We start from the raw sequence: 27,819 nt of genomic DNA on the forward strand, positions 1-27,819 counted from the left end.
GACTAGAGCTGCAATTCGGTCTAGCCGAGCTCAAATTGTGGTCGGCTCGGCCTGTATTCGTTTAAGTTTATTCAAACTCGAATCGAGCCTACTTTTAATAGCTAAAAAATATATTACTTGATTAAGAGCTTATTTTAACAGTTAAACGATTCGGGAAAGTGTCGAATCATCTCGTAAATGGACAAAATTTGTACATCTAGTGGTATTTTTGTAAATAAATATTATTGATACTAAGTCGTATGAGTTTGTTGTTAAGTCGTTATTTTTATTTTCGTTAACTTTTAAATATTTCTTCCGTCTCAAAATAGATGACACGGTTTGACTTTTGTACTATTCACACACACTCTCATATGACTGAGATTTGTGATTTTTATGTAAAGAAAATTATAGTCATGTGAGATTTTGGTTGAATTCTTCTTGATATATACTTTTCAAATATCAATTTTTATAATTTTTACATGTAAAAGATTTTATATTACCTTAAAAAAAATAATTTAAACCCTAGGTAAAATCCTCAAATTTAAGGTGATACTCCATGGAACAAATAGGAAGATGCATCTAAGTGCATGTAGAGGATGGTGCACCATCTTCTAAACGACGTAGATTTAATATTTTAAGAGTCTATGATTTTTGAATCCTTTTCAGAAATTGAACAGGCGAAGATCGGGGATAAACCCCCCCCCCCCCGGGTGACCCCGGGAACCGCATCGGTAGAAAAGGGAAATGTACATGAAAAAAATCACTACCAACTGAGAAGGCCTCTGTCTGATCTGAGAGCATGCAGCACAGGGCTTTTTTCCAACTTTATAACCTATGGGTCTGTGCACATCAACCCATCACATAAAGGTGACAGGATTCGAACCTAATGTTATTTTTATGATTGTTAGCGATATTCTTTTAAAAAAAATTGATATGCTCTTTTAGTTTAGATTAGATGTCCATTTATTGTATAATCTTTTCATTATGACCTATGTTCTTTTATAATTGGAGATTCATATGTTATTTAATTTTAGAGTTTTTTGTGGGGAATACGAGGGTAATAAGACATTTTGTAGGGATATACCTTACTAAAAAATTTTTTTGTGGGGATACCAACCTAAATTCAGATTTTGTTAAAAAGGTACCAAAAACACTATTTCCGAGAAGTAAGTCAAATTTCCAACCTTTGACTTGGTAGGAACTCGCGGATGAGCCACAATTGACAGTGAGGAATTTGGAGGAAAATGAATGTAATAGAAGCAATTGAATACCACACACTATATAAAGAGTAATTAAGCAAGTCAAAGACCAAAATTTTGACTTTATCGCCAGAAATAGTATTTTTGGTACCTTTTAACCGCAAATAAGTACATGGTAGAGCATGGTGCACCCTTTTCTAAACTACGTCGTTTTATCATTTTGAGTCTGTAATTTTAAAAAGTTATTGTTATTTGTTTCCTTAAATTGTGCAAGTAAAGATTCCTTTTTCAAATTCAAATTTAAAAGGTATATGTTCTTTTACCTTAATTGTAGATGTTCATTTACTATATGTTCTTTTCATTATAACATTTGTTCTTTTATAAATATAGATTTACACGTTCTTTAATTTTAAGCCGTGTGTTCTTTTTTAAAGTAGAAAAGTTGTTGAAAAAAATTCATGTTCTTTTATATTAACTGTATGTTCTTTTTGGGTGCACAATGAGCATTGTGCACCCTAGTCCATAATCCACGCTTTGCCTTTTAACAAAGTTAAAATTTAGGTTGGTATATCCCACAAAAAAAAATAGTGAGGTATATTCCCACAAAATGCTATAATACCTTGGTATATTCCCGCAAAAAAGTCTTAATTTTAAATTATACGTTCTTTAGGCTGCATAATGAGCACTACACACTAGGGATGGAAATGGATGATGGATCATCCATCATCCACTTAACCCAAATTTATTAAGCGTATGAAAATTCGAAATAAACGATGGAAAACGGGTGGCTGGTGAAATAGGTGATGGATGCGAGTTAGATGCGAGTGAGATTTTTTTCATCCGCCACCCGACCCATCATCCGCTTAACACCCACCCATCATCCATATTATCAATTACACATTTTTATTTACTTACGTTATTAAAAAAATTAGTTGAAGCTCCACCTTCCCCGAACCCGATCCATTTCCATCCCTACTACACACACTAGTGTATAATCCACGCTTTGGCTACCTCCTCTCAATCGAAAACATTTTATTATTTTAATTGTTCGATAGTGATTACGAATGTTATTTTTATTTTTATAATGCACAATGAAGCTCTCCAACTAGTTCTCCAACTAGCTCCACAATGAGAGAAAAAATGGAGAGTCACCTCTTACCCAACCTTAGGTGTATTTTGGGTGTCTGTCCATAGAGACACTTTGCAAAATGTGGTTCTTGGTTACTAGGAAGTCAAATGTTTCAATAATATCAATATAGCTCTCCAAAAGAAAGGAACAAGACGAGTTTCTATGGACTCTCACACAGAATGAGAAGTATACAACGGAATCCAATCACTCGAGTTTAATCAATGAAAAACAATGCAAGGAGAGAAAAGAAACAATATGGACAATACTATGGAGACTTGATATAACACCAAAGTGAAATCTTTTTTGTATAGAAACTATCAAGGGGAATAATTCCAGTTATGTACGAGCTAAGTAAAAGAGGCATAAGGGAGCAACAACTATGCAAAGTGTGCCATTTGAAAGTAGAAACAAAAGAACATTTGTTTAGGGACTTGCGAAGTAACGAAAAGAGTATGGACATCCTCAAATCTAGGACTGGAAGGACAACAACAAATCTCCATGAAAGAATGGATATCAAACAACATTTACCATATATACAAATCTACGGAGAATATCATAGGATGTATACAATTCATAATTATATTATGGGAGAAATGGAAGCACATGAATGACAACAGTTTTGGTAGAAGAAGATGTAATCTTGAGTCCATTATGCATCAAGTAAATGACAGCTTCAAACAGTGGAGAGAATCTAAGAAGTGCAAGGAGACAAGTGATGAGAGTAGGGTTACACACCAAAATGGTTGCCACAAACACGACAATAATAAGTGGCAAACAGGAAGCGAGGTACAACAAAAATCTAGCAAAGGTTATAGTAAATGGGACACAGAAGAAAATAAAAAATCATAATGGACAATATATAACAAATGTAGTGATATGCTAGTTAACTAGTTATTAGGCCCGGGCTACGTCCCAGGTAAGGAAAATTTTCATTTATTAAAATTATAATTTAAGATGATAACACTAAATATTATTTGGTTTAGTGGTTAAGACATTATTGTATGCTCTTGAGGTCTCGGGATCACACCTTACATTATGCAATTTCTTAATTTTTTTTTATTGTTGTGGATTACATGGAGTAAAATTCCCTTAGGGAGAGCGCCACGTGGCATCGTTTCTGGCTTAAGCACGCCTTTTAATATATTAGTATAGATTACGTATAAAGGAACGACTACGTCAGGAGGGAAAAAGGTTTTTGCGACATCCCTATACAAACGGAGGTTATGTCGATCATGGAAGGACTGAGACAAGCATGTAAGAAAGGATCCAAGTTGAGGTGGTTCAGGTGGGTGGGGGTTGGGGTAGGAGGTAAAAAGAAGAAATATCATTTTGTAATTTTTTGGAGCTGTTTTACTGTTTACAAGTCAACTTGATCTACTGGAGGAATTTTGATGTAAAATTTGTATTATTAAAAAATAATCAAAAGTTTGTATTATTACAAGAGAATGGACAAAAATTTGTATTATTAAAATTTCCAAAATATTATAGGTAGCTTCGAAATTGGAACCTTCCTCAAATCGTCATTCAATTCTCAGCACCTCAGGCTAATCCACCACTAAAACTCTACAAGGCCAATTCTTCGTCTTTCTCACGCGTCACCTCTTTTGAATCTTCTTCCCTCATCATCAAATTCATCAAGCCCCCAATTTCTCTCTCCTAGGGCTCACAATTATTCCTCCCGATCAGATAATCTCAATTATCACCATCCTTATGCAACCCTAAACCTAAATCATAATCAAATCAAAATCAAAATCAAATTCGATTGCGATTGAGATTCAGCTATGTACAGCAATTTCAAAGAACAAGCGATCGAGTACGTAAAACAAGCAGTACAAGAAGATAATGCAGGAAATTACGCCAAAGCTTTCCCTCTTTACATGAACGCATTAGAGTATTTTAAGACTCACTTGAAGTACGAGAAAAACCCTAAAATTCGCGAAGCGATCACACAGAAATTCACTGAGTATCTTCGTAGAGCTGAGGAGATTCGGGCTGTTCTTGACGAAGGTGGCGGGTCTGGCCCCGCTACTAATGGTGGCGATGCGGCGGTTGCGGCCCGACCCAAGGCTAAGACTAAGGATGGGGATAAAGATGGGGAGGATGCTGAGCAGGCTAAATTGAGGTCCGGGTTGAATTCGGCGATTATTCGAGAAAAGCCAAATGTCAAGTGGAGTGATGTTGCTGGTTTGGAGAGTGCTAAGCAAGCTTTGCAGGAGGCTGTTATTTTGCCTGTCAAATTTCCTCAGTTTTTCACTGGTTAGTTTGCTCAATTTTTGTTTTTGTCTTTGCAATTTGGTTATTTTGGTATGATCATTTTGGTGCTTGAGAATTCGGATTTCAGATTGGTGTTTCATTTATATGGAGGGCTTGAGTAATTTTGGGTATAAGTGGTTTATGACAGTATGAGTGAGAAGTTGGTGTTTTCAAACTTTAGTAAAATTTTGATAATAGCATGTAAGCATTATGGAGGTTAATGGTATGGGGAATGAGGGTTGAGGGGGTGGATGTTAGTTTGCTCAATTTTTGTTTTTGTCTTTGCAATTTGGTTATTTTGGTATCATACTTTTGGTGCTTGAGATTTCGCATTTCGGATTGGTGTTTTATTTATATGGAGGGCTTGAGTAATTTCTGGTATAAGTGGTTTATGACAGTATGAGTGAGAAGTTGGTGTTTTCGAACTTTAGTAGAATTTTGATAATAGCATCTAAGCATTATGGAGGTTAATAATATGGGGAATGAGGATTGAGGATTGAGGGGGGGATGTTAGTTTGCTTATAGTGTTTGCTTTAGGTAGTTTCTTTTGTTGCTCACTTAAACTGTTTGGTAATTTTAAGGCTTTCTTTTTTTTATTCTACTTGAAACTCTTTGTTCTGACTTTTTATATAGCTTCTAATTGGACCTTATTTATATGTAATTTGAGTTTTGTAACCCTTATGTGTGCTAACTCTAAGCTTACTTCTAAAAGCATGTAAAGAGAAACATGCAAAGAGATAACCCTTTTGTTGGGTTGGGACTATTATGCTTCTGCAAAAGAGCTTTGTGATTAGTTGACTATTAAATTTTTAGATTTTAGTGGTTTGATGGATGATAACTGTTTTTGTTATGTTGGGTTATTGGTTTTCAAAGTGTAATGGGGATGGGACATGCGACACGTTCTGTTTATAAGCTAGGGTGCAGGAGGAGATGAGATGGGCTCTCTTTAAGTGTTTAATGAGCTTATGTATAGGCTTCTTTGGGTATAGATTTCTTGTGCTAAAGGCTTTGATGATTATGGGTTATTGTCATACTTTAGTTGCCAATTCTTCTTGGAGAAACTGGGACAAGGTTGTTTGTTATTGAGAAATGTTTGTTGGTTACCACAAACTTTTTTTTCACTTGCAATGGTTTGTGCAGTGGACACAGATTGTCTTTCTCTCATATATAGTCATACTTGATTTCCCAGATGCACAGAGCAGCAAAAAGTTGTCATCTTTTCGTTGCAGACGCAAGCTTGTTACAAGTGCTATTTGGAGATTAAGACTCTGTTCCTTTTCACTTCATTTTTAACTCATTTCAGCCAAAAGTAGTTCAAATAAGTGAAGTTGAGGGTTAATTTGGTTAAGAGAAGAAGGTGTTTATAAGGGGCTAATAGCTTTAGCTAAGGGATTATTAGGGCTAACAAGATAAGATCAGGTTTATATGTAACAAGGGATAAGATAAGCTCAAATAAAGTCTAATAAGTACCAATAAGGTCCAATGAGTTTAAGATAAGTTTACACAAGTCCATGTTGATTCAGATTAGTTACTATTAGCTCAAATAAACTAATGTAAGTTCAATACGTGCAATTTAGGTGAAGAGAACATACTCTAATTTTCCTTTTGTTCTTTGGTGATAGGCTGATAGCTCTTGAATTGTCAAATGTTGTTGATTGACTTTTACCAAATATTTTAATTGTCAATGTGTGGGATCATTGTTGATTTCACCTTGAAGTACTGATGCTTGAATACTTTGAGTTTGCTTCTTTAGCTTACCATAACCCATGTAGTATGAGAGTGCTGAGTCAATACGTACCTTTAACGCCAATTTTTTCCCAGCCAACGTAATGAGACTGTCACTATTGCTCTTAGACTTTGCTTTGTATATAAATGCAAATCAATTGATGAAAAGCATGGGGTGACCTGTATAGGTAAGAGGCGACCATGGAGAGCTTTTCTTTTATATGGACCTCCTGGAACAGGAAAGTCATACTTAGCCAAGGCTGTTGCAACTGAAGCAGACTCAACATTCTTTAGGTATCTGTCTTATATCGCATGCATTTATATCATTAAATATACTCGTCTCTTTTTATGTCCTAGTAGAATTTCTTGAAAACAGACAGTGAGAAGAATCTAACAAGATTTCCCATGATAATATTACCATATGTATAATTACAAAACGTAGTTAAAGTTGTGGAACTTCAACAAACCGAGAATTGAATGGCTTTCTTTTTGTGTGTGTGCGTGTGTGTGTTGGGGGGGGGGTAGGAAGTACTTTATTAGTGGGTCTATTGAGACAGCCTTTATAACAATCCTTAAATAGGGGCAAGTTACTTGCATATGTAAAAAAAAAAAAAAACATCTTGTACATGAAGGGATAAGGTTGTGTTTATTTGGATGCTCCTAGACTTTGCTTTGTAGGATTATACTGTTTGGTTGGTTGGTGTGTTGTTGGCTTGTTGCTGCTGTTGTCATTTGTGCACTACTATATTCATAACTTGCTGAAGCTTTCTCACTTCTAGTTTTGCTAGTTAGAATTTTACTCCTCGATTCTTCACTTTCCTCTTTGTGGTTCTTTCTTTTCTCGCTTAGTCTTTGTTAGCTTTTGGGTAATCAACGGTTTACCAATCTGTATATGTGTTATGTGGTCTTTATTAAGAGTCTAAGGCGTGCAGGTGCAACACTAAGAAATTGTGAATGGAGATGTGGAATTTGATTCATGAGAAGCCTAGATAATGTTTTATTCCATGCAAAGCCTAGATGCTGATACTTTTTACATCTCATAATTATGTTCCAATTAGTATTCTGCATGTTCATGAAATGGTCAAGACGCAAACATTTTTTTTTGTCTTTGTTTGAGATATCCCATGAATATATTCAGGTAATAGATGTGGGTCTTGTATGTCCGATCCCTTCGAGGGTGTCATCTTTATGTGCTATTAGAATGGCAGCTGGTTGGGTCTTTTTGTCCGCAAAAAGGGGATGAGAAAGTTCGAAGGATAACAAGGACAAGGGAGGAAAGTCGAGGTTGTCGGCATGGAGAAGAAGATGAGGGGCTGCTGACTCACTGGAGGAGATTTAGTGGCAGTGATCAACAGGTGGGGATGGTGGATACACGATGGTGGTGGTTGTTCGTTAATCAGGGAGATGGTTGGTTGGTGGCTAATGGGTGAGGAGGGAGGGGGGATGGGGTTAAGAAAGGAAAGAAGTGCTGGATAGGTAGCATTGTAGCAATTGGGAATATGTATCATAAATATTTTGTTGATATACTAAAGTAAACTTATTTCGTTTTTTATTCTATTTTATATTAGTAGCTGGTAAGTGGGATATATATTGAACTTAGAAGTAGAAATCACCTCAAGCTTAATGTGGTTGTTACTTTGAAGACCTGGTAAGCTTATTCGTCATGTTGTCCTTCATATTATCTTACATATTATGAAAGATTTTACAGTAGTGTTGGGCTGTAGGCAATGCAGGCAGCTAATTATGATCCCCAGTTGTTCTTTATTGAAAATAATCTGTAGTTGTTTTTCAATGATGGATTGAAATTTTGGATTTTGGTGCAAGGTGGATCCTATGACATGATATGGTTGTGGGCTGTATATTTGTAGTATGTTTATGTCAAGTGTCCTTGTCATTTACGACTTGATGATTTTTGTAGGTTTGGAGATGCATAGTAGTATCTATCCTTTTTTTTTAACCTTCAGAAAGCAAATAAGAAAATAAATATTGATAACTAAGCCATAATGTGTTGTTCTTCCCTTTTTCTCCAAACTTAACGGTTTAGTGAGTTGTTTGTTATTAGTTCAAGAGTTTTCGCTCTTTTTTGTCTGTGCCCGTGCTTGAGCATGTCAAAACTTGCTTTTTTGTCCCCAGTGTATCTTCTTCAGACTTGGTCTCAAAGTGGATGGGTGAAAGTGAAAAGTTAGTTTCCAACCTTTTCCAGATGGCCCGTGAAAGTGCTCCGTCGATTATTTTCGTTGATGAAATAGACTCCCTATGTGGTCAAAGAGGGGAAGGAAATGAAAGCGAAGCTTCCAGACGTATTAAGACAGAACTCCTAGTGCAGATGCAGGTGAATTGCTTTACATTCAGCTGGTTGGACTTTTAGATAGGTTCTTCATTTGATTAGAAGTGTTAGTTTAATAATCATTATGAATGTTGTACAATTGTTGTGCTATGCTGGTATGTGCAATTTTTTTTTTCCCATATAAAATCGTCGTTTTGACAGGATAATCAGCAAATCAAGTTTCCTTGTCTGGGAGGTCATGTCTCACTAGTCAGCACTTTAGTTAATTTTCACTAGCTAATTTGCTATTCTGGGCTTATGTTGCCTACTGCCTTGAAACATTCTTGTGATGAGAGAGAGAAATCAATTTACAAATCATATAGCCTTAATGTGGATCATGGTCATCAAATTCTTCTACCTCCTTGTAACTTTGACCTAGGTTGTTTATACCTATTTATCGTCAGCTGTTTGCTAGCGTAGCAACTTGCCGTGTGGATCTAGACTCTCAAAGTGGCAACGTTTCAATAGCAGATCAGTGAGAAGAAACTGCAACAGGGGATTTTATTGCTCTTGATTGTAAAGTTGTAATATTGAATGGTTATAACCTGTGATCACTTCTTGCTGTGAACGTGAAGCATTTTTGGAGAGCGGAGGGTTGGAGGCCTTTTTTCTTGGAGAAGTTGTCTTTATTGTTTGAGTCTATGCACTGTTACTTTGAATTTGCTATTATATATAAGTTCATTGTGGAAGCTTTCAATTTACTAGCTATTGTTAAATTTAAGTTATTGGCAGAAAGAATTTCTTAAACCATGCATAATGTTGGATGAGAAGTATCCTTACATCATCCTCCATTTCTTAAAAGATTTCACCCTCATTTTCTTTAAACATGGATGGGCTGGATATAGTAAAGCCTTGACTTGTATTACATCAAACCTATTCAATTATTGCTTGCAGTACTCGGGATTCTGCTTGTCTCTGATCTAAATTTTCGGATTAGAAACCAATGCCATCTGTTGCTATATTTTTTAGGGTGTTGGACACAACGACGAAAAAGTTCTTGTTCTTGCTGCAACAAACACACCATACGCTCTAGATCAGGTACTTGCACCTTTTTAACCTGTTCGTCTTGTAATGAGGTATAGTTGTATAATGTTTTTAATGGATGATATCTGCAGGCTATTCGACGTCGTTTTGACAAGCGTATCTATATTCCCCTACCAGATCTAAAGGCTCGGCAGCATATGTTCAAGGTTCTTTTTTGCTTTTTTTTTCCTCTTTCTGCTGCTCCTCTTCTTTCCAGTGGTTTGGAGACATAGTACTTCTTCTGCAATGCATGCTGCTCATTTGGTATTGTATCTTTTGTGAACCCAGGTTCATCTTGGGGATACCCCCCACAACTTGACTGAGAGTGATTTTGAATTCTTAGCTCGTAAAACAGAGGGCTTCTCTGGTTCAGATATATCTGTTTGTGTAAGTGATGATTGAGATCCTGTTTCTGTTTCTTCACTTTTCTTCATTTAATGTCTAATTTTTTTTTTTCTTTTTCCTCATTTTATTGAAGTAATTGTATCTGTTTTTATTTATTTTATCTAATAATACCTGTTGACAGGTCAAGGATGTACTTTTCGAACCTGTTCGTAAAACTCAAGATGCAATGTTCTTCTATAAGACAAAAGATGATGTGTTGGTTCCCTGTGGCCCAAGGCAGCCGGGAGCTATCCAAACTACCATGCAGGATCTTGCAGCAGAGGGACTTGCTTCGAAGGTATCCAAACTCTAAACAACCGCGAAGTACTTTTCACTGGCTATAGATATCATGATAAGCAAATGGACTTCTAAACTGGTGTCTAGCCCTTGATATTAACATTTAACAGTATCTATCTCCATTGTTAACGGTTTTGCTGACCAGTAAATTAATTAGCTAATTACCCCTCATTAAGTCTATTTGGTAGTGGATTTAAAACAAACCTTTCGAAGGTTTTGGGTTTGGAACTATATATATGGTGCAACTGCACATTACTTTCTTGAGCTGAGTTGAATATTAAGTTCTACTAATACTATGCCTTTGATATTTTATGTTTCTTTTTCATAATTTAACTAGTTATTAGGCCCGGGCTATGCCCCGGGTAAGAAAACATTTCATTTATTAATATTATACTTTATGATAATAATACTAAATACAACTTAGCCTAGTGGTTAAAACTTTAGTATATGTACTTGAGGTCTCGGGATCAAACCCTATATTATGCAATTTCTTAATTTTTTATTGTACATGGATTACATGAATTAAATCTCCCTAGGGAGAGCGCTACGTGGCACAGTTTCTTGTTTTCGCACGCCTTTTAATATATTTGTATAGATATTTCATCTCTTGTTTGCAAGTCAAGACATGGTTTTATGCTGTTATAGTCGCTTCTACTAATCACAAGAAACAAGCCTGAATTGTTCAAGTATGAGAGTATGTACTGTTCACTGGTGTGAATTTTAATGAACCTCTTTACTCTTTACAGATCGTTCCACCCCCTATCGCAAGAACAGATTTTGAAAAGGTACTCTCTCGGCAAAGACCAACCGTGAGCAAATCAGACCTCGAGGTTCATGAGAGATTCACACAAGAGTTCGGAGAGGAAGGTTAATTTTTCTGATGGAAGACTGGCAATGGCACCTGAGGAGTTTGTAATTTAATTATTGCTACTGGATCTAATGGAGTAAACCATTCCCTGGCAAGCTCTATGATGTGATGTCCTCTCCTCTTGTATTCCAAATACTCAAGTATTTAATATTTGAAAGAAATTGTTTGTCTTTGGTTGAAACAAGCCTTATAATTGTGCATTAAGTTGCTGCTCATTAATTTGTCTATCAAAAGTAGCCTGCTTGGCACTTGATCTTTTACAAACATTTGTAAGTAATACATGACACATTTAAGCGTTAACTGTACTTGGTCCTTTTTTCTATTCTGTTCTTTACTTTCATTATTTTATCCTCGTCAAAATTTTTCGGATGCAGTATGCTGGTCTGTGATGCATCAGAATATTGCTGTTGATAGGATTACTGGTGTTGTTATTTGTCAATTTTGTTACCTTCTTAGTTCTGAAATAAATGGAACTCTTATCTTTTTTATGTGAGAGCTTTTTGAGGGAAGCGTTTCATTTAATTTAGAATAGAGGAAGTATACTATTGTTATATAAGCACTTTTTACTAACTAAACAAAGGACAATGTTTTTAGTCCAACTAAACGCTCTCTTAGTCTTAGATACTTGGTTTTGAAACAAGTTTGTATGTACTTTGTAACCCAATACAATGCATGCTCTTTTAGATACTATCTTGTCAAGAAAATACTTATTTTTGCCTCTAAATATATATATTGTGTTGGCGTTCAAGAGTCTTTGGTTGGTAACTGGTAAGTGCATCATGCACATTTAAGTGAGTCATTCATTTCAGCAGCATGTTTGCATGAGTTGATGAATTGGACAACAACTTCTAAGTAGCATCACATGAATGAGACTGCAACAATTTAACTGAATTATTGTGCAAGGTTCAATATGGGAATTTACATGCACATATTATACATTTTGAGATCAAAATAAATCTGTCTCTTACAGATTCTGATTACTGACAGAATATATACAGGTTAACTTGTATTTATTTCTAAAGTATGATGTGAAAAGTACCTCAACCTGAGGTTAGACTTTATAGGAAGAAATTTACCCGCCAAGGGATAATAAAGTGCTTCCCAACCTTGAAAATGTCATTGCTGCATGAACTCCAACAATGCTGAAAACATCTCCTGAGCGAAAACGTGCTCTGACAACTAGTTCGCTACCGATGTTATGCTGTCAATGCTCCGATTGTGTCTTCTTATGATCTTTAGGTTTCTTTGCATGTAATCTTCCTGTCTTACTCATTCACACTAGTCAGTCATTTTTACTAGTTGCCAATCTTCAGGAACCGGTGAAAAAAAGGATTTTCCAGTTTCGTACATTGATCCTTGCAGCTGCAGGCATTCTGCAAGTAAACAAATGGCCAGGGATTGTGAAGAACAGGAGTTGCATTTACAATCTGATGAACGGTTTTCTTGGCTCCTTCACAAACGAATAGGTGACTTTATTAGGAGATGATATTAGGAGCTTCCAGGGGTTTGTGTGGGGTCTTACTGCCAAAGAAACATGTTAGAAACGGACCTCAATGGCTGCCAACTTGTGCTGCATATAGCTCAACTATCCACGATCATATTCGAAGTATGGTCTGACTGGCTTTTGTTAACCATCTGGATGGAAATGAGTGAGCCATACACCAGTTGAAGCATTAAAAGATCATCATACAAGCTTAACTTATGTGTGAGCACTTCGGGCTAGAAGCTAAATGTAATACCTAGGATTGCTGAAGAGGATTTGATGCACTACATACGCCGACAAGGTCAACCATCCCACTCATAAGCAACTGAGGAAACTTCGCATAAGTTCACTCATCCTAAGACCACTCCTAGCTGAGCATGTTTAACAATGGAGCACCTTAGCATATGAGCTAATATAAAGGTGTACCTCAGCTTGTTGGCATAGGTAGCACATGAAATTCTCTTAGCAATCATGGTTACTACACTAATCTCCACAACAGGAAACAACCATCATTACCTCCCAGTATAAACACCTTTTCACATGGGGTTAAGGAGGTTTAAAAGTAGGCAGCCTTACTGCTAAATGAAACATCCTACCAAAACTTTTACATGTTTGTAAGAGGAGGTGATGGTGTTTTACCTATTAGAAAGAAGAAAGCTGGCTCTTGATAGACAATTTCTTACTAGAAGTCTTGAATTGTTGGATGTTGCTTTAACCTGAAAATGCATAAAACCATATATCCTCCATGTCCATTACTGGAGAGTCACCAAAAGTCACCACACGAACACAATCCTCCTCTGAAGTGATGAAAACGATTTGAATCGCGCACTGTTATATCTCGTTTCTCAATCATGGATATTATCTTAATGACGGCATGACAATCTCCACAGACTCGCAGATTCTTCACGATTTGGATAGGAGTGCCAGGAGGGGTCGCAATTAGTCCAAAAGCTATAGCCAGTCGTTCACTATGTTGAGACAAAATAGCTTCCTTGTGTTCGTCTTCCACATCATGAAGCACATATGTGGTATCTGGGCAATATCCTGCATCCTTCAATCGAGTACACAACTCATCAAGCTTTTTATATATAAGATCTGACAATGGATGAGAAAGATCACCAGCTAAGAAAGAGTAAGTCTTGTTCTTGACTTCAATCCAGCTATAACCAGCTTCTTTTCTCACTTTTCTTTGATCCATGAACTTCCTAACTTTAGCTCTCTCTTTCCAGTTTCCAGTAGCTGCATATATGTTCGATAACAGCACATAAGCTGATGAATCCTTTGGTTCAATGGCCATGAGTTTTTCTGCAGCAATCTTTCCCACCTCTGCATTTCTGCAAACATGACATGCACCCAAAAGACTTCGCCACACTGTTGCACCACCTGAAAATGGCATCTTATTTATGAAGTTCATGGCCTTTTCAATCATTCCAGCTCTACTATAAAGGTCTACCATGCAAGCATAGTGTTCCATGGTTGGATTGACATGATGGTCCTTCACCATTTGGTCAAAATATTTTTGACCTTCTTCCAATAGGCCAGCATGAGTACAAGCAGAGATCACACCGATAAATGTTATCCCATCAGTTTCTATTTTTTTCCTTCGCATTTCCTCAAATACATCGAGAGCCTTGTGTGCATAACCATGTTGTGCAAACCCGGAAATCATTGAGTTCCACGAGACTAAGTCTCGTTCTTCTTGCCTTGTGAAAACCTTATTTGCACTATCAATCTTGCCTTTCTTTGAGTACATTGTAACAAGAGCACTACTAACACACAAATAATTGTTATATGCATATTTAATTGAAAAGGCATGAAACTGTTTCCCCTGTTCAACTGCTGCTTCAGGGGCTGCACATGAATTGAGGACGCTACTGAAAGTATACTCATTCGGATAGATAATCCCTTCCTTTGCCAATTGCCGGTATAGGTTAATAGCTCCTTCTGTGTCTCCTACTTGAGCATATCCAGCCAACATTGCAGACCATGCCACAATATCCTTCTGACTAATATTTTCAAAAACCTTGGCAGCTTCAGTTACATTTCCAGTCTTGATATAAGCATCCAAGAGAGCAGTCCCGACATTTGGAGAGCTCAAATAACGTGTTTTGACTACAAGTGCGTGTAACTGATATGGTGATACACAAGGATGAGCAGTAAGGATAGTGGAATAAGTGAAGTCGTTTGGTGTAATTCCCATCCGATTCATATCAAGAAAGATATGAGCTGCCTTTTCTTTTCGACCATTCTGCAAGTACCCACTGATCATAGCTGTCCAAGAAATGACATTTTGACTTTTTTGCATCGTCTCAAACATCTTGAAAGAACCATCCATATCAGCGCACTTGCTGTATGCAACCATAAGAGCAGTCCTTATATTTAGATCAAAGTCGAATCCACTCTTAATTACTCGACAATGGAGCTGTCTTGCAGAAGAGAATTCCTTTATACAAGTACAAGCTTTAATGATGGTAGCAAAGATCAGCCGAGTCAGTTCTAGGCCTTCAAGTCTCATCTGATGAAACAGTTCAAGAGCTTCCTTGTTAAGCCCATTTGTTACAAGACCTGAAATCATACCATTCCAAGAAACAACATCCTTGCTTTCCATGACAATAAAAATTCCTTTAGCCTTTCGTATCATTCCACACTTTGCGTACATGTTAATCAAGGAATTCGACACTGTAGTATACAATTCACAACCACTCTTTATTACTTCAGCATGTACTTCACTTCCTGTGGAAATCATATCATAATCTGCTAAAGCCCGAACTACAGTCGCATAAGTAAATGGATTAGCTCTAATCCCTTCTGTCCTCATCTTAGTGAACACCTCTAAGGCTTGCTCTACCAATCCATGTTGCACATATCCCGAAAGCAAAGAAGTCCAAGAAATCACATTCTTAACCTCCATTTCTTCGAAAACGCTCTTCCCATCGTTCACACTATTAGATTTCATATACATATCAACTAGAGAAGTGCCCACACTAACATCCACAGAAAAACCTGATTTAATACAATGGCAATGCAATTGTTTCCCAGTAATCTGATTATTTGAAACACCAGACACCTTTAGTGCACAAGAAAGGCTTGACCCACTGTTCACCAAACCTAATTGATGCATATCAAAAAACAATCTCAAAGCTTCCATGTTCTTATTATTGCGAGCACATTCAAAGAGCAAGTGATGATACCCAGCAACATTTGGGTCAGGAATTTCATCGAACATTTGGTGTGCACTACATCTCACCGAGGATTTAGAATCAGTATCTGCTATTTGGGGATCATATGCAAGAGCACGGAAGCCATTGAAATACTGGGTATCAAACAAAATTTCTGGGTGTCTCAGAAATTTTGTAGCTTCTGCAAATCTGTAATGAGGTTTTAAGAGAAGCATTGATGAGTATAATTTGTTAACTCTATAACTTAACGTTAGAGCAGTGATTTTCACTTAAAACAGACGATGAAAATCCATGAATCTGTGATTTAAACTGTTGTAAGTTCGAATCTATGATTTAAACAATACCAGCAAGTAAACTTTTTTTTGCATATAGTCATATTAATGTGCAATAATACAGTAATACACTACAGTTTGCATGCTGAACAAATAGTGTGCCAAAGTTTGACAGTTTTGACTTTTAAGTATTGTTTTCCTAATGTCCCTTTAGTATTCTTGTAAATATAAACTTTGACCAATAATTTAGGTTTAGTAATGGATAATGAATTGTTTTAAAGTTTAAACCTTATAAGGTATTTATGTACTTATTTTTCCTCAGATTCGTACTATATTATCACTAAATATCACATTAAACAAAGTTTAACAAGTGATAGAATCGACTTCAGGATCTTCTGGAAACGTGAGGGAAGCTCTAATCAATTGAGCTATCCTTCACTCTTAATAATTCCAACATTATTATTTCACTGTAATATAGTTTTAGTTAATGTACCAATTTATGAGGTGGAAATAGTCATCGATGGGCTGCATTATATATAAATTCCATCTCCGATATAATTCAGATCTATTTTTCAATTTTCGGATTCACATTAAATTTCTTTCAACAAATCGAATCATATTAGATTCGTATATACTACCATTTCTATCAATAATTTCTTAAAGCATAACTTTATTAAAATAAAAATTTCCGACCAAAGTTTTTACATCTCGTCAAAATCAAACCCCTTCTCGAGATAAAAATACAATTAGACAAAACCCCTAGGACTTTGAGACTCCTTTACCATTAAAATTCCCTCAACCAAAACCTACCTAAATCAACTTAAATCAAATCAAATTAGTAATGATATATTGATAGCACTAATTTGTAATGTGACGGCAAAATTAATGTAAGTGAGTAAACCCTTATTTGCTTCAAACTTTGCCCTTTCTTCTCACTCGTTCTTCTCTTGTCAAACCTTTTGGCCATTTACAATCTACCCAAATTTTATTCAGTTTTTAGGTCATTACTTTTTCTTTCAAGTTTCATTCTTTTTCACTAACCCATCTCTAATTTAGCCTTTCTTCTCCATAACTCGACCGTTAAAAGAGAACACAGCAAAAAAAATAAAAAAAATAAAGAGAGGGTGGAGAACACTTCAGTCTTAAGTTTCTTTTTCTTCATCATCATACCCACCTAAAAGCTAGGGTTTTTCTTTCTGGGTCATTGTAATTTGTAGTTTCTAATTAAGTATTTTGGGTTTTATTAAAACCCAAATCATGGGTTTTTGAGGTTTTGAGTGAATTTGGTAGATTTTTGGGTAATTATTTAGTAGTAGTTAGTAAAAGAAATGATTGCTGAAAAACCCAGTTGGATTAGGCATGAAGGTGTGCAGATTTTCTCGATTGATATTCAACCTGGTGGTCTTAGGTTTGCAACTGGTGGTGGGGACCACAAGGTGAACTCTAATTCTCTCTCTTAAGTTCTTGAAATTATTAATCTTTTTTAGTTTGTTAATTTGATATGTTTATGAATTAAAATGTATTTGTCTCTGTGTTTTTGAGCTGGGAAAATGTAATTTGAGTGAAGTCATTGTCTTTGCAAGGTTGTCTTATATGTTTTTCTGCTTGTAGGAGCTGGGAAATTGTAAACTTTTGAGTTTATATGGTCTTAGAATGTTTAATTATGTAAACGAATTCGGAACTTGTAACTTTGTAAGCTTGTTGGTTAAATTTGTCTGATGACGTGCTTTCGGTTTTTGGTATTTTGTGATATGTGAATGCTTACTCTTTGAACTGCTTAAGGTTCAGTTGTAAGTGGTTATTATGTTTTTTTTAAGCTTTGTGGTAGAGGATTTGCTTGAGAAGCCAGTGGTTGAAACATGGAGACTAGTTGTATTTGATTTGCAGTTGGATCGATGATGGTGCTGCGAAACTGTGACTGTAATTGATGATCATTGTTAATAATATGGTATTTTAACTGCATAAAGCACAGGGATGGTAGTGGATTTTTATGTCCGAGCTTTGTGCTTGAGGATGTGCTTGAGAAGCTAGGTGTTGAAACATGGAAGCCCTGTAGTCATAGTTTCATACTTTCATGTCTCAGAAACGACTTTAATGCATAAATAATGCTAATAATATGGTCTCTCAATTTGAAGCCTATGGTGGATAATCTTGTTGATGTCATATACTATTTTCAGGTAAGGATATGGAATATGAAATCTGTTGCTAGAGATTTTGAGAAGGATGATCAAACACACAGGATTCTTGCAACTCTACGGGATCACTTTGGCTCAGTTAACTGTGTCAGGTGGGCAAAACATGGTCGGCACATTGCATCTGGGTCTGATGATCAAGTGATATTAATTCACGAAAGGAGACCTGGTTCAGGAACCACTGAGTTCGGGAGTGGTGAGCCTCCAGATGTTGAAAATTGGAAGGTTGTCACGACTTTGAGGGGACACACTGCAGATGTGGTAATTATATGTACTTGCACTCTGGAGCATGATCTTAGTTGCAGCAAATTCTACTTAATTTGAACCTAGTTCCTCTTACCCTCTCTTGCACATTAAAAATCCTGAGGATCAGTTGCAAAGCTTAATTATTCGAGAATCTATGTATCGTGTGAAACTGGAATGATATTAACTTTTGAAACATGCTATACTAAAATTATGCATGTTATCTTCCAATAATATTTTAGTGTTCTGTTTTGTTATTGGTATATGTCTATATTTGATTTCTGAAGCATGATATTTTTGAAAAGCCTGAGTGTTTTTTCATGCATGAAGTAGGTGGATCTTAATTGGTCTCCAGATGACTCAATGTTGGCCAGTGGAAGTCTTGACAACACAATCCACGTATGGAATATGAGCAATGGCATCTGCACTGCAGTTCTCAGAGGTCATTCTAGTTTGGTGAAAGGTGTTACTTGGGATCCCATTGGTTCCTTTATAGCTAGCCAATCTGACGATAAGACTGTGATTATATGGAGAACAACTGATTGGAGTCTTGCCCATAAGACAGAAGGCCATTGGGCTAAATCCGTAAGATATCTGACCAGTTTGAAGTTCTCTTTTCTAGAATCTTTTTGTTGGTTATCGAAAATAACTTCGTAGTGCTTCGTGTCATTACTTATGAGGGATCATTTTATTTTGCAGCTTGGATCAACATTCTTTAGGCGGCTTGGATGGTCTCCTTGTGGCCATTTCATAACCACAACACACGGTTTTCAAAAGCCAAGACATTCAGCACCTGTGTTGGAAAGAGGCGAGTGGGCAGCTACTTTTGACTTCTTGGGACATAATGCCCCTATTATAGTTGTGAAGTTCAATCATTCAATGTTCAGAAGAAATTTCTCCAATGCTCAGGATGTAAAAGCCTCTTCTGCTGGATGGGCTAATGGGACTTCAAAGACCGGAGGAAAAGAATCACAGCCGTATAATGTTATTGCTATCGGTAGTCAGGATCGTACTATAACTGTCTGGACTACTGCAAGTCCACGACCTCTCTTTGTGGCAAAGCATTTTTTCACTCAAAGTGTTGTTGATTTATCTTGGTAATGTCTTGTATCCTTGTCCCAATTGTTGGATAAAAATGATAGTCTCTTCGTTTCATAATAAATGGAACATTGCTATTTGGCTCAATTTTTGAAGAAAAGGAGAGAGATAGAAAGACACGTGCTTCTAGGATGAGGAAAGAGATGTAGGAGATCCATGTGTCAAACAAAGATGTTTCATGTATTCTAAAATAGCAAATGTTGCATTTATCGTGAAACAAAGAGAGTACGTTTTAATGTTGTTGCTTTTTTTTTGGGTTTGGCTGTCAATTGTCATCACCCCGATGCCTGTCTGACATAGCATTTTCCTCCTGGAAACAGGAGCCCTGATGGATACTCCCTTTTTGCCTGTTCCTTGGATGGTTCAGTGGCAACCTTTCATTTTGAAGTTAAAGAGATTGGTCAGAGGCTAACAGACGATGAACTGGATGAGTTGAAAAAAAGCCGTTATGGAGATGTAAGGGGTCGCCAGGCTAATTTAGCTGAAAGCCCTGCACAGCTGTTACTTGAAGCAGCTGCAGCAAAGCAAACACCAAACAAAAAAGTTGTGGTGGATGTGCAGCAGAAGCAGGTAGCTTCAAAGCCTTCGTCTGATTTGGGGGTTGCCGCAAAGGTCTCTGAGCCACACCTTGACAATGGAAAAATAAATGGAGTAAGCTCCGATGGTTTAAACAAGGTGGCAACTTCAGCTCGCGTTTCTAGTCCTGTGAAACAGAAAGAGTACAGGCGCCCTGATGGTAGAAAAAGGATTATCCCTGAACCAGTGGGTGTGCCTACCCAGCAAGAAAATATAATCGCAGTGTCCCAATCTCAAGCTCTCGATATATGTCTAGCGTCTTCTGATGGCAGAAATGACGTTAGTAATGCTAAAGTTAGGAGAACACTTGGAGCAGGCTCTGATGTGAAGGAACGTACTGGAGTCACGGCTAAGGCTTGTTTCAGTGACAGTTTGGTCATTGAAAGAGTTCCAGTTGCTACCGGCAAAGAAGGTGGTGTTCTCATTGAATCTTCTGGCAATGCAAAGGCGTCGAGTTCTTTAGCAGCTTGTAACGTTAAACTTGCAATAAGGGTGGTAGATAAAAAGGAGGGTTCAGATGCAATGCCGGTTACACTAGAAGCTCGTCCGAGAGAGCATGCTGTTAGTGATATCGTTGGCATGAGTAATATGTCACTGGTGAATGAAACGGAAATTATATGCAGCAGAGGATCGCAAACTTTATGGTCTGACCGTATTTCTGGGAAGGTCTCAGTATTGGCTGGAAATGCCAACTTCTGGGCAGTGGGGTTTGAAGATGGTTGCCTACAGGTAAACAAACATTTAATCTCCAATTCCAATTTCCAATTTCCAATTTCCCATTGCCATGTTTTGTACCAGAAGAGGTTGACTTGATGCTATTTGTTCAGTCTATCTTATCCATCTTCATACGAATGTGTTGTCAAACATTTGAATTCAAATTGCAGAAGTTACTCAACTCAAAGCTTATGAAATTGATTATATATTGAAATTACTAACTTGGTAAATTTTTGTAGAAGTTAATTGCTATAACAATCTTGAAAGAGGACGGGGCTGTCAATATTATATGCTAGCATCTTAAATTCTTAAAGCATACATCTTGTCCAATGGGACTAGTGTTGAACAAATATTAGGTGAAGAGCTTCTCTGAATAGGACTTTTATGGTGCATGATCTAGCACTTGAGATACATCAAAGGGCCTCCTAACCTAGATATCCAGCTTTACTTTCTGCAAAATTCATTGAGAATGGTAAGAGTGTAGCTAGGTACAAGGCATTGGAATTTAGGATAGAATAATTCTAAAGATATGTTCCAGCAGAGATGGCCTGTCTGGAGTCTCTGCTTGGAGTAGTGAAATGTTTCACATTTTTGTATTTGCAAGTGAGGTGGCAGTGGAAGACCTCTTTTGGATGTGACAGGAGCACAAGGTATGTGCAGTAGGGATTGATGGGGCACTTATTTTGAGATTTCCATTGGCTTCAGGTGATATAAAAAGAAGATATTTTGGCTAGGTTGCGTTACAGGGTTATAATTTGGTGTCTTTAGCTGAAGTAATTTCTGTACTTTTATCTGGAATTTGTCGTTCATCTCTGGGGATGAGTTACATGCATAGATTTTACTTTATAACTAGTGTTGCTGAGAGGATTCTTGTCCTGTTCAATTGTACTTCCACATTTATTTTAGATACAGTTTTTAACTTAACCCCCTCCTCTCAGAAAAAAAAACTACTGCATGATCCAGTAAGCTAGATTTTCACTTCTGGGTCTGGGAGTGTATGGAGGTCGGGTTGGAGTGGGAGGCATGTAAACTCTCTAATTTTTTTTTTCTCCATTTCTTCAGCTGGCTCCTTTTGACTCTTTGGTCCCTTGCTCATCTACCTCCCTTATGTAGGTGAAGCATAAGCTGACTACTTTCTGTTTAGGGGAATAGATATCTTAATTGTTTAAGCAGCTTATAAAATATACTTCCTCCTTTATTTCACTTGCAACATTAGAGTGTGGCACAAAAATTTAGGAGAGGAGATAGAGAAAAAAGGACCCCCATGTGCTAGGAGGGAGAAAGAGGGAATATATTGCCAAAATTGTCAATGTTGCAAGTATTATGGAACTTCCTAAATTCGAAAACGTTGTAAGTAAAAAAATGGGGGAAGTATGTGTTAATAATGTACTAAATTAACCATTACAAACGAATTGCATTATTATTTCCTGTCAAGTGAACTGAACTGCTCACTGAATTTGCCATATTCTCCTTCCCAATTGAGTTGCCTCAAGCACTTTTGGCACAATTTTTAGTGGAAGTAATTTATTAGAGAGAACATTGACTAATCTTCTTTCCTTGTCAATTGTCTGCTTATGATATAGAAACATGATTCTTTCTCCGTTTTGGAGACTGCTTTTTGTAATCTCAATGTCGTTGCTGCCTTTGTCTGTCTTATCCTTGCTAGTTCGTTTCCTAGTTTTCTGTGTTTGCTATTAATTCTTCCTTCCTTTCCTCATCTACTCCCTTTCCTTCACTGCTTGTTTCTTCTATTGAAACTTGTTTTACAATTAGATTTTAGCTATAAATGTAAGCATTTATTCTAATAAGATATATGCTATCTTTAAGTTAAAGCAACATCCTAATATTTAATTTGGGTTTGCCTGTTCTTATTGCTGGTAAAGGTGTACACAAAGTGTGGAAGGCGTGCTATGCCGACCATGATGATGGGTTCTGCTGCAGTGTTTGCTGACTGTGATGAATGTTGGAGATTGTTGCTTGTCACAAAGAAAGGGTCTTTGTATTTGTGGGACTTATTTGAACGAAGCTGTCTTCTTCAAGACTCATTGGAATCTTTGATTGCTGCAGATCCTAATGGATCCTCTAAAGATGCAGGTAAGTCTAAGATATCTGTTGCATCTTCCATCCTAGAATAGTTGCAACACCTTGCTTTCCCAATCATCCCGGAAGAGTTCCAACACAACTATTTTGAGCACGTTCACGCCTTTCTTTTTCTTTTGTTTTTTTTAAAAATAAACCATCTCTTGCCTCTCCTTTGGGACCGACTATCGTATTCACATCTAATTTTTAATAAAAGTAACTATACGAATAGCCAAATACCCCAATATCTCATATCACATATACTTGTCTTTTAAAATAAATATAGATAACCCAAATTATCTCTTTAAATTTGTGCTCTAATCTGGGTCCAACACTTTAACTAGTATGGGATGAAGGGAGTATTATGCATACTTTTCTCCTTGAAGGGGAAAAAGAATGAAGTATAGTATTTTTTCCTGTCTCTATTTGGAAAACTTGTTGACATACTTCTGTTTCTTAGAGGAATTTAGTTGTGTATAACTTGGAAGACTATGTGTCTGATGCTGAAATTTTGGCTTGATTTTTTCAGCTACTATCAAAATAATATCAGCAAAGTTGTCAAAATCTGGTTCACCTCTTGTTGTATTAGCTACTCGCCATGCTTTTCTATTCGATATGAGTCTGAAGTGTTGGCTTAGAGTTGCTGATGATTGCTTTCCTGCATCAAACTTTGCAAGCTCCTGGAATTTGGGGTCCTCACAGAGTGGTGAGCTTGCGACCTTGCAGGTGGATGTTAGAAAGTTTTTGGCTAGAAAGCCGGGTTGGAGTAGGTATGTCCTGAATCAAACTTAATGTTACGAAGTTCCTTTTGGGGCGTTGGTTGTAGAAGGCATAACAGCAATACTCCCTCTATAATTAATACTGAATTATACTCTTGTTTTACTATCAAAATTATACATTATACTCTATTTCATTTGAACAAGGAATACCATATAACTGATCTTGTTATTGTGAAGTTGTGAGTAGGCTTTGATATGTTGGTCTTTTATTTGAAATAGCATTATAATGTAGTATCCACTTGTCTTTTGCAATTTAATTAAAACTCAATTCCTCCACTCTCAAGCCTCTTTCTGCCAGTTCTTGCTGCCCAACCCCTATGAAAGGGGGAAGGAAACAAACCTGGGGGGGGGGGGGGCTGGCTAGAGAGGTACATGAATGGAGCAATATCATTTGCCTTTGGGAAGTTAATGTGGAACTGTACTCTGGTCATTAGGGAACAAAGCGACAATGTTATTGTTGCATGTAATATAAATTGTGCTTTCCGCTCCACAAGGGGCCATATTAACATGATCTACTATATCTCAGGCGATGTCTATTAGGTTGTTATGTGGTTGATGGGTCTTTACAGAATTACAGTTTGCTGCAAAGTCATTGAACTGGCAGCTTTCCTTCTTGTCTTGCTTGTATATATTTTGACTCGAAGTTATTATTACACTACTGGAAAGTACACTGCCTAGGAAATCTTCTTCTTTTCTTCTTGTCTTCTTTTGAGCTGAGGAAATTTTCAACTAATGTTGCAATTACTGAGGATTCAATAGAAATGGTCAAATTGGGATAGCTATCACTTTACAAAGACGCTGGCATGCTGCTTTGCCACTAAGGGAACTACAAGCAAAGTTTTGTTGAATGAAAGATCAGATTTCTCTGATGAGCACAGCATTAAATGTTTAGAATATTTAGATCATTGTGCTAGAAACACTGGCCATTGACAGGAGTTTGATTTATTGATGTTGAAATTTTAGGAGTGTTAGTTAGCTTTTAATGTTGTAATAAAAACATGATTATAATGTCAAATTTGCTTCTTTAAGCAATCTGTTACATTTTTCCTGCCTTTTTAGGGTGGCTGATGATGGCATGCAAACTCGTTCTCACTTGGAGGCTCAGTTGGCATCAGCTTTGGCATTGAGATCTCCAAATGAATATCGCCAGTGTCTTATGTCATATGTGAGATACCTTGCAAGGTTTGTTGCCTTGGCTTTTTGATTGATGCTTCGAGAAATGGTTTTATTACTTTTACTATTCTTGGTTCTCTTTGTTGCTGTATGCTGTTCCATCACTTCATTCATTGTACTGGTCTGTGCCTACAAAGGTCACATTCACCTCCTCCTTGCCATTTATGTTGGTTTATGATTGTCAATGTGTCAAAATAAACTCCATATTCCACGTATATGCAACTCTTAATAGATTTCTAAGCGACACCTGTTTGATTCTTCCTCTATGTCGACCCGACCCCTGGGCGTGGCTTAGTTCTAGTGGTAGCATTGTATAATCTGACTGAGTTGACTACTGCTGGGAGCAGTCTAATAATGTAAATGACCCTGGAGGATTGACAAATTCAAGTCTACACACCCAGTTATAGCCTTCATTAACACTCATCTCTGTCAGGATTCGACATTCTTGTGTCTCTTGTGTTAGTTTAAATTCCATTTCTTTGATGTTTTCAAATTGATGCTCAAAGGGCGCCCAGGCCCTAGACATTGCTGGAGGTCTGCATTATTGTAACCAATAGGCATTAGTGCTGGGCACGTTCTGACGTAAAGAGTTGTCTCGTGACACACTGACTCTTCAGCATAGCTAAATGTAAGGTCTGATGGATTTCAAAGTATTTTACTGTAACATTGGCCTTATTCTTGACAGTCCCTTTTTCATTTAGCTTATAGGATTGGATAGGATAAACTTGGGGATGTTTACATTCATTTTCTGGAAATCTGACTATACTTGTAAGACGGTAGCATTTCAAAATACTTCGCCATGTTTATCCTCCATATGAGGTCCTGATTATAATAGGTCTTTTGAGAGTGAAAGAGGCATTAGCAATGCTCGAATCTGAGACCTGTTGCTTCTTGGAACAATTAATTAGTAACAAGTGCAATTTACCTGTAGGAGAGAGCAAAGAGTAGAGTCAACATTACTATTATCACAACCAATTCAATGCCACATCCTTGTTCTCACCTCCCCCCAATATTGTAACCAGCACCCCATTACCATAATATCTACCCCTCATAAAAGCGTACAATTAGTCTGTTATCATGATATCACTGGCCACTAAATCCTCCATCTTCTACCACAACCCATGCAAAATCATTGGACTAGTGAAGAAAAATTGAAAACAAAAGCTTGAGTGTTGTACTAAATCAAACATTAATGACTTTGTTTTTGGACTTTAATTATGTCTAATTCTTTTTGGATTGTTATTATTATTTGTTATGTTGACGTTTCTAGTTTCAGTTTTTCATGTCAGGCTTTGTTCTGATATGCTAATACAACCATTTCCATTTGGTTACAGTTTCTTGGTACTTGGTATAAAAATGGGGTTAATCAGGGGGGTATTTTTGTTGTTAAGTGCTGGTTCTTCAAACAAAATTGTATCTACTTACATTTAACAGCGAATTTTACAAACTGACATCCCCTTGTTTCTGGGTTTATAGAGAAGCCGATGAGTCTCGACTACGTGAAGTCTGCGAGAGTTTCCTTGGACCTCCTACTGGGATGGGTGGTGCTGCATCATCAGACGCGAACAGTGTGTGGGATCCTTGTGTTTTGGTAAGGATCTTTTTTTTAAAATTAGCATACATGAATATAATGCCGGTGTCCCATCTTTCATCACATCCCCAATATGGGGAGATACCCTAGGAAACAGTCGATATCTTAGGCATCTGAACTTTCAATTCAGAGGTCTGTAAGAAGAGTATGCTTTTAAATTTTGATCCCTTGTGCTTTAATTGATTCCTCGAGATTTTCAAAACAATGCATGATTGTGGGGATATCCGTTATATGGGTGAAATGATATCTGCCTACTGACGATCATTGATGTGTGATTTTTTGCAGGGATTGAAGAAACACAAACTTCTGAGAGAAGACATTCTTCCAGCTTTGGCATCAAATAGAAAAGTCCAGAGGCTTTTGAATGAATTTATGGATCTTCTTTCTGAATATGGTAGTCCTGAAACTCATACTGAACCACATAACACAATTTTGCCAATGATGACTTCACAGGCTACTGATCAAGTAGATGTGCTGCCATCATTAAATGATCATGTGCAAGTTGATCCACCTGTAATAGACCGAAGAATGGATCAAGTCCATCGGAAACTGGATTACCAAATAAAGGGTTCTTCACCGTCCAGGGCAGTTCACCAGATGGACCGTCCCGTTGTTCCAGCAAATCAAATAAACCAAATTTTACTGGTGGAAGAACGAGTTACATGTGCTTCCGGGAAGGATGATCTCAATTTAGTAATGGTGAAGGATTCGCTGAACCAGCCACGATCTCTTGTCGAATCCAAGGCAGAGAAAGTGGTAGTGGCTCTACCTGCCAATGATAACAACTCTTAGCCACTGTTTCATCAAAGTAGTTTTGGTCTGATTGAGGTATGTAGTTTTCGAGGTTGAGTACGCATTCAGATATAACTCGTATATGAATGTTTATGAGCATGTCGTGTTAGCAAGGGGAGAGGGCAGTTAGTAGCGTAGCGTGTATATAGAGATGGAAACGAATGATTGCTATTTGCTAGAAGTCTTTTATACTAATGTTTTTATGTTGATGTTGGTGGCGAAATCGATTTGCTTACATGGGAAATTGTCCCTGAGCTTTTTTTTAGGCTTTTATAGAAGTCACTCTAGGCATCTAAATTCTAAGATCTTTTCCAGCCAACAGATTTATCAGTTGTGTATATAATCCTGAAGCTGGAATATTGTTCAGCTATAGATTTTTCAGCTAAAGATACATGTTCGTTCTCATCTTTGTTTAGACATGAAATTTCATTATCTTAGATATTAATGGATTTATGTGGAACGCGA

General features: G+C 37.0%; 3 protein-coding genes across 11 annotated transcripts; 2 read left to right on the forward strand and 1 right to left on the reverse strand.

Moving 5' to 3' along the window:
• The first annotated feature begins 3,811 nt into the window (after nucleotides 1-3,811).
• On the forward strand, nucleotides 3,812-11,483 carry LOC104900334 (protein SUPPRESSOR OF K(+) TRANSPORT GROWTH DEFECT 1). Its single transcript, XM_010687736.4, has 8 exons — nucleotides 3,812-4,563; nucleotides 6,474-6,579; nucleotides 8,419-8,617; nucleotides 9,581-9,649; nucleotides 9,727-9,801; nucleotides 9,923-10,021; nucleotides 10,161-10,316; nucleotides 11,062-11,483. The coding sequence occupies exons 1-8, from the start codon at nucleotides 4,089-4,091 to the stop codon at nucleotides 11,185-11,187; spliced, it is 1,305 nt and encodes a 434-aa protein (XP_010686038.2). The 5' UTR covers nucleotides 3,812-4,088; the 3' UTR covers nucleotides 11,188-11,483.
• A 569-nt stretch (nucleotides 11,484-12,052) lies between these two features.
• LOC104900335 (pentatricopeptide repeat-containing protein At2g27610) lies at nucleotides 12,053-16,355 on the reverse strand. Of its 8 annotated transcripts, none has more exons than XM_048647691.2 (3): nucleotides 13,350-16,355; nucleotides 12,733-12,818; nucleotides 12,053-12,633 (listed from the first exon to the last, which is right to left on the reverse strand). In XM_048647691.2, the coding sequence occupies exon 1, from the start codon at nucleotides 16,058-16,060 to the stop codon at nucleotides 13,430-13,432; it is 2,631 nt and encodes an 876-aa protein (XP_048503648.1). In that variant the 5' UTR covers nucleotides 16,061-16,355; the 3' UTR covers nucleotides 12,053-12,633; nucleotides 12,733-12,818; nucleotides 13,350-13,429. The 8 variants fall into 8 exon arrangements, with proteins under 8 accessions (XP_048503648.1, XP_048503647.1, XP_048503645.1 ...); XM_048647690.2 differs by having other exon boundaries at nucleotides 13,306-16,354; XM_048647688.2 differs by having other exon boundaries at nucleotides 12,923-16,354.
• A 631-nt stretch (nucleotides 16,356-16,986) lies between these two features.
• On the forward strand, nucleotides 16,987-27,819 carry LOC104900336 (protein HIRA). Of its 2 annotated transcripts, XM_010687739.4 has the most exons (10): nucleotides 16,987-17,553; nucleotides 18,295-18,570; nucleotides 18,886-19,137; nucleotides 19,252-19,649; nucleotides 19,971-20,955; nucleotides 22,824-23,034; nucleotides 23,549-23,789; nucleotides 24,858-24,980; nucleotides 26,448-26,562; nucleotides 26,848-27,819. In XM_010687739.4, exons 1-10 carry the CDS (start codon nucleotides 17,446-17,448, stop codon nucleotides 27,352-27,354), a joined length of 3,216 nt encoding a protein of 1,071 aa, XP_010686041.2. In that variant the 5' UTR covers nucleotides 16,987-17,445; the 3' UTR covers nucleotides 27,355-27,819. The 2 variants fall into 2 exon arrangements, with proteins under 2 accessions (XP_010686041.2, XP_019106593.2); XM_019251048.3 differs by lacking the exon at nucleotides 16,987-17,553 and having other exon boundaries at nucleotides 18,429-18,570; nucleotides 18,883-19,137.

This window comes from Beta vulgaris, chromosome 7 (assembly GCF_026745355.1).
Source record: "Beta vulgaris subsp. vulgaris cultivar EL10 chromosome 7, EL10.2, whole genome shotgun sequence".
Classification (NCBI taxonomy): domain Eukaryota; kingdom Viridiplantae; phylum Streptophyta; class Magnoliopsida; order Caryophyllales; family Amaranthaceae; genus Beta; species Beta vulgaris.

Coding starts and splice junctions, on each gene's coding strand:
- LOC104900336 (XM_010687739.4), top strand. CDS start 17,446: ATGATTGCTGAAAAACCCAGTTGGATTAGGCATGAAGGTGTGCAGATT. Junction 23,035..23,548: donor TGGATCCTCTAAAGATGCAG/GTAAGTCTAAGA, acceptor TGATTTTTTCAG/CTACTATCAAAATAATATCA. Junction 26,563..26,847: donor TGTGGGATCCTTGTGTTTTG/GTAAGGATCTTT, acceptor GATTTTTTGCAG/GGATTGAAGAAACACAAACT.
- LOC104900334 (XM_010687736.4), top strand. CDS start 4,089: ATGTACAGCAATTTCAAAGAACAAGCGATCGAGTACGTAAAACAAGCA. Junction 6,580..8,418: donor GCAGACTCAACATTCTTTAG/GTATCTGTCTTA, acceptor TTTTGTCCCCAG/TGTATCTTCTTCAGACTTGG. Junction 9,802..9,922: donor CTCGGCAGCATATGTTCAAG/GTTCTTTTTTGC, acceptor TTGTGAACCCAG/GTTCATCTTGGGGATACCCC.
- LOC104900335 (XM_048647691.2), bottom strand. CDS start 16,060: ATGCTTCTCTTAAAACCTCATTACAGATTTGCAGAAGCTACAAAATTT.